The sequence below is a fragment of the Durio zibethinus genome, chromosome 18, assembly GCF_047325235.1.
Source record: "Durio zibethinus cultivar Kanyao isolate XHJ-2024 chromosome 18, ASM4732523v1, whole genome shotgun sequence".
NCBI classification, from domain to species: domain Eukaryota; kingdom Viridiplantae; phylum Streptophyta; class Magnoliopsida; order Malvales; family Malvaceae; genus Durio; species Durio zibethinus.
The window spans coordinates 17,495,250-17,506,944 of record NC_143179.1 but is presented as its reverse complement, the minus strand read 5'-3'; the positions used below and the strand labels follow the sequence as shown (position 1 = coordinate 17,506,944).

Sequence of the window (11,695 nt, the reverse complement as noted above, 5' to 3'; positions counted from 1 at the left end):
ATCATTCTTCTTTGATATGGTTGACCATGGCACAACGCTGTCAACCTTTTTCTTCGATGAAGTTCAATTGTTCATAGCGCTTTCGGATCCATTTAGCCTCCTCAAGTTAACTTCCTTTAAAACCCTCAAAGACGAGATCTCTACTTCTATTGGCAATACAACTTTTATCACATAAACCAAAGAAAATAAGGTTGCCTTAGTAGCGGTGCACACCAACATTCGATACGTATGCAGTGCAAATGGTAACTTCTCATGCCAGTCCTTATAAATCTCAGTCATTTTCTCAAGAATTTTTTTATATTTTTATTAGCTACCTCAACTGCCCTATTCATTTTTGGATGGTATGGCATCGAATTATGATGTTGGATCTTATACTGGGCATATATTTTTTGTATCATCTTGTTATTTAAATTCTTAGCATTGTTTGAAATGATTCTCTCTGAAAATTTGTATCTATCAATGATTTTTCTTTTTATAAACTTGCAGACTATAGATCATGTCACACTTCCAAATGATGCTGCTTCCACCCATTTTGTGAAATAATCTATCGTCACGAAAATAAACCTATGACCTTTAAAAGCTTTTGGGATAATAGGACCAATGACGTTCATGCCTCACATAGAGAATGTCCAGGGTGGTGCCAAAACATGTAAAGCAGATAGCGGAGCATGAATCTTATCAGCATAGATATGGTATTTGTGACATTTTTGAGCATAGTCAATGCAATCACTTTTCATTATCAACCAATAGTATCTTGCCCTCATGATTTGTCTTGCCATCATATGTCTATTGGTATGTGCCCCACATATTCCACCATGTATCTCCTTAATAATTTCGTTAGCCTCGGCCTTATTTACACACCTCAACAATACTTGGTCATGGCTTCTTTTGTAGAGAACATCTCCATCCAGGAAAAAATTCATAACTAGTCTTCGGATGACCCTTTTATCATTCTCTGTTGCTTTGGCAGGGTATTGCTTATTCTTAATATACTGTAAGATATCATATTACTAAGGCTTCTTATCTTTTTCCTCTTTTACATTAGAGCAATAAGCTGGCATGTCCTTGACTTCTAACTTGATAAGTTGAATGTCAGCACTATCATTAATTCAAACCATTGCTGCTAAAGTAGCTAAAGCATCAACAATTAAATTCTCATTCTGAGGTAAATGATCAAATTGAATATCTTCAAATTGCTTGGTCAACTCTAGGATATACTTGCGATACAGAATGAGTTTTAAATCTCTCATCTCCCATTCTTCTTTCAACTAATATATAACTATGGCTGAATCTCCAAATACTTTTAATCCCTTAACATTTCCGTTTATAGCAGCTTACAAACCCATAACACATGTCTCATATTTAGTGATGTTATTTGTGCAATTAAAATTCAACCTCACTGTTATAGGATAGTATTGCTCTTTTGGAAAAATCAAGATTGCCCCAATTCCATGTCCTAAGGTATTCGTAGCTCTATCAAAATATATTTTCCAATGGTTCTCTTTGTGCCTTTCTCTTTTTAGTTGAGAAACGGTCATCAAATCTTCATTAGTGAATTCCAATATCTTCAGCTCATAATCTTCAGTAGTACGATCTACGAGAAGCTCGGTTATGGTACTTCTTTTAATTACCTTCTAGCTCACATACACGATATCATACTCTGAGAGCATTACTTGCCATCTAGTAATTCTTTCAGATAAAGAGAACTTCTCGAAGATGTATTTAATTAGATCCAGTTTTACTATGAGCCATGTGGTTTGATAGAGCATATATTGTCTGAATCTTTTAGTAGTCCAAGCTAATGCACAATACATTTTCTCCAATGAAGAGTACTTAGACTCATATTCTGTAAATTTCTTACTCAGATAGTAAATAGCTCTTTCCTTTCGACTAGACTCCTCTTGCTGCCCCAACACACATCCCATTGAATCCTCGTATACCATAAGGTATAAGATTAAGGGTCTCCCTGGAATAGCTGGCACTAACACTAAAGGATTGGATAAGTATTACTTAATTTTATCAAAAGCCACTTAGCACTCTTCATTCTATTCTTCAGGGTTGTTCTTACGAAAAAGCTTAAATATAAGATCACATTTGTAGGTCAACTGAGATATGAATCGAGAAATGTAGTTCAATCTACCTAAAAAACCTTGAACTTATTTTGATGTGCTGGGAGGCAACAAACTTTGAATGGCTTAATCTTTCTCTGGATTTTTAGTTCTTGAAGCTTCAAACTCTCTTTCATTTCTAACTTCAATCACTTATTTTCTTATTCAAATTCATCTATCTCAAATTAGAGTTTTCTCTTAGCTATTTCCATTTTAAGCAAAGGATCTTGAAGAATAGGTTTTGAGGAATGCCCTAATTGTTCACTAGGAAACACAATGTCCTTTCCCCTCCTCACATGCCACACACTATATTCTGGGGTGACATCATAAGTAAACCTCCTTTGATTAACCATGATGGTTTGCTTTCATGCTTTCTTAATCTTTTCAACCACTCAATATGCCCTTTTATCAGTGAATGAGAACTCTCACTGGTTAAGTCCATAGGTTTCTTGAATGAATTGCTCACATCCGGATTGTCTTCTCACTAAAGTTGAGGCATAAGTAACAGCATCCCATAGGCCTAATAAGAACACCTATGACTGATCTCCATAACTGTATAACATGATATCATGACGCATCCAAGATGCTCTCTAAACAATCCCTTGACTATTAAAGGCTCGAAAGTAGAAAACCCATTCTTCTTTTGACTTTGCTTAAGGTCATGTGCTGTAACAAAACTTCTTGATGGGGATGTTGGAATTATGGTATAGTTTGCGAAATTGACTTTCTTTACATTCAATGTAACTCTTCATCCATACATAAAACAACTGTAGGCATCCATTAAATCGTACTTTACCATTTTTGTGGCAAAAGTTTAAAGAATGAATGATTTTTGCTAGAATGGTTGGTACTGCATTGACTTGGTGTGCTAACTGATCTACAAAATCTATCATTACGACATTAACATATCCCATGATTTTTGGGAAGACCACCAGTCCATATAAAGCTATAGCCATAACCACTAATCCCTGGTTATCGTTTATATGCCCCTGAATGAAATCTCGCAGAAAACTCCATGGGATAGCCTTACTTTCACCTTTTGTCTTGACACATGTATCAACTTGAGGCAAGCTAAGTCCAAGCATTTGCACTAGCTTTTTACGATAACGCACCTTATTTGACTAGTAAATCTTATCTGGGTTTGGCAAGTGAAAGTGAAGTAAGACCATATATTCTTCAATTGTGGGCATCATATCTGTTTCATTGAAGATGAAACACCTATAAGAAAGATCCCAAAATTGGATGATGGCTCTAATCAGATTATTATCGACATCCACCTGAAGCAATAAAGCTATGTCTCCATATTTGTTCTCAAATGCCTCTTGTCTTGTTCTAGTCATGCATCTCCAAACACTACTTAAATCGGCTAGATCATTTTGTTGTAACTCGATATGAATTTTCTCAGGCAATGATGAGATAAAATCTTTAGGCAAGCAATCTCTGTGTTTTCTTTGACATTTCTCTGACTTAATTTTTAATTGATGAGTAGACTCATAATGGACTAATGTAGACTTTGGTTGCATTTGGCTTTCCATAGATGTGAGATCTGATTTATCAATAACTGATATGTGACAAATATTTCCTATATGAGAATGATGCAAATGATAGTGTTAAACATGATCATGAAAATAATGTATAGACTGACATGAAGAAGGAAATGATGCATAGAATGAAATGATATGGAAATGGTGCAGATGCACAAAATCAAGCAAACAAAATGGTTAGATAACAAACTGTTCATTCTTGTGTCCGAATTTTGGGTTATATCTATTGATGAGATGGAAGGGCTCTACCTTAGGTTGGTCTCTTAGGGGTGAACTATATGTAGGATTAGGAGATTTTGACCACTAAAATGTTTCCAAATTATTTCTTACATCATCGTCCATCACAGACTAGTAAGACATTCCAATCCTCACCCATCATAGGCTACCAATGGAAATGATTCAATTTCAGTGGGAGTATTTTGTTAGCCATTGTGGAGATTATCATCTCACGAGAGCATAAGTACTTTACTCCCTCCTAAGAGGGACAGAACTCGGGTATAGAGCTCATGCAAATGCATATGATAGTGTGTGTGAAGAAACATATAATTATCAACCCCATAAATCAAATAAGAAACAAAAAAGGAAAAGCATTAGTAAACAAATAACTTAAAACCATTAGCTCAAAGGATTCAAAAAATTATGGCTTGACTCTCTAGCGTCCCCAGTGGAGTCACCAAACTGTTATAACATATAGATCTGTAAATCTATAGCTAGAGTTAATGAATGATTGGAGTCACCACCAATCGTTTTTACTAGGTGCGATTGGCCACCTAAGGAATATATCATTTAAGGAACTCCTAAGCTAGACTAAGGGTCCCTAAAAGAATAGGTTTGGGTCTACTAAGCAGAATAGGGTTCGGGAGTTGGTTACATGTGAGAAAAGTTATAGCACCCCCACATGCCCATCCAAAAGATGATACCATATTATTTTGAATTTATCCTAGGATCTTAAGTCTAATGGCTTCAAATTTCATGTTAAATATTGAAAATAATTCTTAAAATTCTCCATCAATCTGGTAGAACTTTTAAAAAATATTTTTTCACCTCAAGAGTATTCAAAAATCCTATTTCATTTCTTGAAGAAGCTCTGGCATCGAAAAAAATTTATGTAATTTTTTTAGTCGAAAATATATCTAATTATTCCACCATTTGGGCCAAGTTAGAAATATTTTTTTGCTTTGAATTTCTAAATTTTCACTATTTAGGCCTATTTAGAAATTCTTTTTATTTTTTCTTTTGGAAAAAAAATAATATGACAATTGCTTTTATTGAAAATTTTCTTTTAAATTATTCCACAATTTGGGCCAAATTTAGAGAAAATTTCTCACCTAGAAATTTCTTAGGAATTTACCATTTAAAATTTCTAAGAATCTCATCCTTGGATAATTATCAAATGTTTTCACCCCAAATTTTATTTGGAAACTAATATAATTATTTGTATTAAAATTCCATCTAAATTATTCCACCATTTGGGCCAAATTTAGAAGAAAATTCTTACCTAGAGATTTCTTAAGAATTTACCATTTGAAATTTCTAAGAATCTCGTCCTTGGATAATTTGTATTTAATTCCAAAATTTTTATATTTTTATATTTTTATGTTTTTTGATTTTTTAATTTTTATATTTTGTTGTGTGAAAATAAATATTAATTATTGTTATTGAAACGTTATCTAAATTATTGCAACATTTGAGCCAAATTTAGACAAATTTCTCACCTAAGAATTTTATAGAAATTTTTCATTTAAAATTTCTATAAATTTCATCATTGGATAATTAATATTTATTCTCAAAATTTTATTTTTATTATTATTTTATTTAATAGAAAAAATACTAAAGAAAAAAAAACAAATACATAAATAAAATACTTAAATAAAATAAATAACAAAATATCAAATAAAATCGAAAGCGGCTCGGCTTAGAGCTAGAATAGGGCTCGGCTCAAGATAAAAGAAATGGCTCAGAAGCGTGGCTTGAAGTCTCGGCTCAGCCCCAGGGGACAACTGGCACGCGAGTCAGAAACGAGTTGGCGCTCAAGTCGGGTCGCTCGATGGCAAAACGCGTAGATCTTCTGGGATTTGTAAGGTCAAAACAACATCGTTTTTAATGGGTATATAAGCTCAAATCCCAGCTTTTTCTTTTGAATCCTTCTTCCCTTCTCTCTCTTCCCATTCCTTTTCTCTACCCCTTTCTCTGAAAACCCAGATTCTGGTTGAATGTTTACCGAAATCTGAAAAAAGACGTCAAAAACTGAAAAAATCGTCAAAAAATTAAAGGTTGGTCGAAAAAGTCATCAAAAAATTGATTGATTCTGAAATTTTTCTAAAAATTTCCCAGAAAAAAAGGCCAAAAATCCAAAAAATTTTCTAAAAATCTAAAATTACTTCTAAAACCCTTTAGTATTTTTCAAGATTCTGGCTTCTATTCTTTGCTTTCTGTTTTGTGTCATGTGCTTCTGAATCCAGGCTTATATTTATAAGCATTGATCAGAAGAGTTTCTGATCAATGTTGATTCCTTCTTTCACTAGGATTCAATCCCTGAGTTCAATTTCAACTCTGCCAACCCCATTCACGATAGAATTTGCACAAAACTAAATCTGTTATTTCCTAAAAAACTAATGATAAATCCAAAAAAAAATACATAAATAAATAAATAATCAACGGTAAATAAAAAATCAAAAAATAATAAAATAAATAAATAAAATGGTTAGTTGGGCCTAATACTTTGGACCTTATTGAATCGAGCCCAATGGGCTTGAGCCCGGACTGAATAAGATGATTACAGTCAAAACCAAATTAAATAATAAATCGTTCAAAGTGCCATGTTACTAGGTCAATGATTTAATCGATGGGTTAATCAAGGCAATTGGTGAACCAATAAAAATATTTAAAGGGGCCATGTTTTTTAAGTTGATTCTTTAGTGCGCATAAAGTGTAAAGGAAAGGTAACATCATTTTATTTAGATTTTAATTTTTTTATTTTCTATTTTACTTTTAAATATGTTATTTTAGTTAAATTACAAAAAATCCATAATTTTAATTATAAAAGCTTAATTAATCATAATTTTAATTTTATTTTTTAGAAAATTTAAAACCCATATGGCTTAACAAAACCCAATCTATTCACCAATTTATTAATTAAACTATTGATTCAATACGATTTAAAGAGGATTAATTGAAAATCTGATCTAATAATAAAAATGAACTGATTTGGATGTTAGATTATAATTCAACCAATACCACTAATAATTTAGTCCAATTATGATAATTGTGATCTTAACAATAAATAAACTTAACCAACAATGATTCTTTAAATTTCTAAGATACACATGATTTCAATATATTTTTTTTACCTTAATAGGGGCTCGAGCCTCTAATGAACCCTACATAGCTCTGGCTTGGATTGAGGGAAGCCTGATCTCTTATAGCTTTATTAACCTGATAATTTTACTAATTTTCCTTACAATTAATTTTTCAAAACTAATTTTTATATAAGATTGAAACGGTGTATATATAGAGAAAGGTGAGATGCATATATACAAGTGCAAGTGTTAAATTGTTTTATTATTGGATCAAAATGATTAAAAATAAAAATATTATTTTAATCCAAATTAGTCAAAAATTTAATTTTGATCCAATAATAAAAATAAGTACAAGACTTACACTACTATAAATGAATCACTACTCATATGTTTATACTTAAAAGAATATTTAAACAAGTTAGATGAATCAAAGTTATAAGAAGCAACATGCATGATTAATATGATTTAAACGATTGGACCAGTTATATTCATAATGAATATGACCTATTTTAAGCAATTTGATAAGATTGGAATTTGAGACGATCTTCATCGTTATTCAAATGGGAGAAATTCACTTACAATTATTTCTACTACAATATTACCATTAACCAAGATATTCACTATGTTAAAGTGTGAATTTTTTAAAAATTTTTAATAAATCTCATACAATATTAAATTTTGATTGATTAATATTGCTATGTAAAATTATAATTGATATGTTTCCTATTCAAACAACGTCAGAAATTCATGATGCCTTATGTAAGGGAGTGAACGATACTAAAGAGTCAAGCTTGGTGAGGTGGTTAAGTTAAACACGTATGGTGCTTCTTGAGGTAATCCAGAGATCTTAGGATTCGGTGACTTAATTATGTATATTGTAGGGCATAAGAAAAAAACACGTAATATCTAACTTAAAGTGTTTATGGATCAAATCGGATAAAACATATTTGATTGATGCTTTTAAAATTTTATTCAAGGTTTCATATAAGTCGTCTATTAAAATCTATGTAGATTAATTATTATGTAATAAAATAAAATATTTTTTATTAATAAAATAATATTTCAAGTTGTTCTAAACACTAAATTAAAAGTTTTTGTTTAAAGCCCAACCTCAAGTAGTGTCATACTCGCGGACCAGATATTAAGACTGATACATAGACAAGTTTATATATGATTTAGAAAAGATAAACTAATAAAAAAAAACTCAAATCACATGTATGTAAAGCGTAGCAAAATTATTACAAAGCTAATTGATACGGATAGAGAGAGAAAGTTTGTTACCTATAAAGGAAACTTATCAATTATTTGAATTTATATTTATAGAGACTCAAGATTTGGAAATTTAACTGAAAAAAGTTACTACAAAAGGATTGCTATACCACCTCACCTCCAATTATTTTGGTCTAAATACTCTTATGGAATAGGAAAAACGATTAATGCTAATACACGATCCTTGGTCTCACGATCTCCAACCCCGTGGCCATCACCATACTGGTACATGCATTGAAACATCCTTGGCACGTTCAATGCAATTTGAATAAACATCTGAGAAAAAGAAGAATGAGCAAATCGCTCTTCGTTTAGTCTTTTCCACCATGAATCAATCAACGCCCGAATGTGCTGACGGGCTTCTTCATCCGAAGCTCCAGTTTCGTGTATGTAACATTGGATCGATTTGGGAACATCGCCTCGTTTTAACTCATCCTAATCAAGAAAATACAAAGTATTACATGTACATAAATATATTTCAATTCGCAACAAGCAATGATGCTTGTATTTCATACCGATGATGTTCCAAGATCATCCGCAAGTCGTCCAATCACGGATGAAAACTTGATTAGGTTGGAACACTCTTCGAAGCATCCCAAGCACTCCTTTCTTATTGAATTTGTAGCCAAATAAGCATGAAAAAGTGTTATAGGAGCGCCAATGGAAATCAGTCCATTTTTCAGATACTCTTCTACGGTTGGTGTATATCCATTATAATACCACTTCGCCTCCAATAAATAAGCTTTGCATAGGTCTGCCCACTGAACATTTATGATAGAAATCATGATCAATAACAAAATCGAAATCTAGAAGGAAAAGATCATGAAATAAAAGTAATTCAAAAGTAGATATATAATAGGAGGGTTTGAGTACCATTTTCTTCATGAGAGGTATGGCATCGAATCCTTGCTCCTTGAGAATGGCAAAGGCTGTTTCGTTTACGAAGTTGAAAAGAGCAAGGAAACATATCTTCATATATTCAGGAAACAACTCCATTGTATTTGTGTCCCATCTGGAATCATTAAGATTAAAATATCACACAGAAAAAAAATCATATTACATAAGGCTTTGCTTTGTTGGAAATAAGGGTAGAGGTGTTCACTGGCTGAGCTATGGATTTGATCTATTCAAATCCGGGTCCTAAATATATATAGGATTATTTAGATTCAGGAAAAATTTTTAATTTAATTTTAATTAAAAATATTTTGACAATATTAGTATAATTGTCTTAATTTTTAATGCTAAATATAAATTTAATTGACAAACTAAATTAAGCTTAAATTCAGTGATTTGAGCTATAAAGTAATTAAAAAATATTATGAAACCTAGCTATTAAATTAAAAAAAAAAATCAGTGATTCTCTCTGGTCATCTTTTATACAAAGTAGAGAGTTAGAGAACCGTACGAACCTCTCAACAGCTTCGGTGAAGAGCAGTAATTCATCCATGGTACCATACACATCATAAATATCATCTATAACTGTTACTAGTGCAGCAACCTTAGCCACAATTCTTCTACAATTACCAAAGTGAAGATCAGTTGCCAAGCCCATACCCCATAAAAAGCTCTCCACCAACCTGTCTCTGGCAAACGTCAACTTTTCCCCAAGACACAGATCTTTCCACCACCTGCACAGAAGTTTAAGAAAATCGTACGTTTTCTGTAAAATTAATTCAAAACTATAAATAGAATAAATTAATCAATCAATTAAGGGAGTTTCTATATAGCTTTTGATATCTATCAATTCCTATTTATGTCTTTTTTGTTTCTTTTGTACATGACATTTAACAGTATTCCATTATTGTTTAATTATGTCTAAAATTTAATGTTCTTTTTTTTTTTTTTACATGACAAAAGAAACAAAACTAAAATAATACTATGATTTTAGTTGTTTTATATTAAATTTTCAAAAATTTTATAATATTGATGTTCCATGATTTTTTCTGTAAAAAAATTATTTAAGCATATGAAAAGTAAAACTTGTAAGCATTAAAAAGGAATTAAGACATAGCCCATGATAGAATGTATAAATGTTCACTTTATTGAAATTTATTATTTCTTCATTTTTTTGGGTTTAGCCTTATATGTACTTTAAAAAAGCCATGAAATATCAAAAGCTGCTGATATATTTATAATATCTTTATAGCGTAGCACAGGATTTTTCCTATTGGCCGAATATATATATATATATATATATATAAACACTTTAAAACTTACTTGGAAGCATGTCTTAGATCATCCTGGTGAACAGCTTGCAACATATTGAAGTCCAATTTAGCAAGATCCAGCAGACTCTGATGTCTGTCCTCTCTTTTTTGGTACACATCTATGAACCATCTGGTTTCCAACCTTGGTATTCTCCAATTCAATGGAACTTCCAAAGCATGATCCACTAGCATCGACATATCATATTCATCCTTGTTCTGCTTCAGATATTCTTTGAGTTGTTTTGTTGCACAATCTCTTGCCTTCTCCAATATGCTCTCACCCTCAAACAAAAGGTATGAAGCTTCATACAAGCTCAGCAGCCCTTTCCATTCCTCACAATAACCTGCCTTCAAGTTCCCTATCTCGTCCATGAAATGGGAGAAAACCTCTGCATGTAATAAAATTTTCAATTGTAATTATCAATATTTCTCTAATTTTTTTATTTTATATTTACACAAATTTAATTACTACTTGGACTTTTACCTGGAGTTACTTTATACCCATGCTGCCTTAGGAGCCTAAATTCAAGTGATGTAGCATATAAATTGGTATGATCAGACGTTACACACTCCAAAATCCTCTTGGTTTCATTCTCAAAGTGATGAGATAATCCGAGTGTATGCAACGTATCGACTAGCTCGAGTTGCTCCACAGGATCCACCACTTTCTCAAGCATCATTTTCACTTCCCCCACCAGTTTCACTGCTCGTTCACCATATGATTCGCCCTATACATCGAAGATAAGCAACTCTGTTAGCCACCTGTCATGTTAAAATATATATATATATATATATTGGTAATTACCCTCTGCATACCATATAATCACTGTTGAGCGACTGAATATAATCGTCCTTCCAAATTGTAGGATGGTAATTAGCAGATCGCCTAACAATTTTTTGATCTAAAACTTTGGCGGTAGCAACCAAAATTTTGGAGGATTGAAGAGCCATCAAGAAAGCTATAATTTCGAACTATAGAAGTTGGGTTAATTTTTTGTTGTCTCTTGAGGTACAATTCGTGAAACAACATGCCAATATATACTACCATATAGACCATTGACGTGACCAACAATTACCTATCCGAGAAAGGACCATTAATCAACTTGTATTTGGTTAGATATTTTAGATCCAATGAATTTAAAGTACGTAAACATGATTAAGTGCTAAAAAAATCACATTAGTTGAAGTTTAGTTTGAATTCCAACCATTTTCGTCATCAATTTTTGTCATCAATGAAATTTAACGATTTTTGAAACCATTGTGCGGAT

The 11,695-nt window shown here is 31.9% G+C and overlaps 1 protein-coding gene across 1 annotated transcript; it reads right to left on the bottom strand.

The window, feature by feature from the left end:
• Nucleotides 1-8,114: 8,114 nt before the first annotated feature.
• On the bottom strand, nucleotides 8,115-11,452 carry LOC111300639 (myrcene synthase, chloroplastic-like). The gene is made up of 7 exons (XM_022896264.2): nucleotides 11,244-11,452; nucleotides 10,912-11,155; nucleotides 10,438-10,816; nucleotides 9,630-9,848; nucleotides 9,094-9,232; nucleotides 8,736-8,981; nucleotides 8,115-8,655 (listed from the first exon to the last, which is right to left on the bottom strand). Exons 1-7 carry the CDS (start codon nucleotides 11,376-11,378, stop codon nucleotides 8,365-8,367), a joined length of 1,653 nt encoding a protein of 550 aa, XP_022751999.2. The 5' UTR covers nucleotides 11,379-11,452; the 3' UTR covers nucleotides 8,115-8,364.
• Between the last annotated feature and the right edge of the window lie 243 nt (nucleotides 11,453-11,695).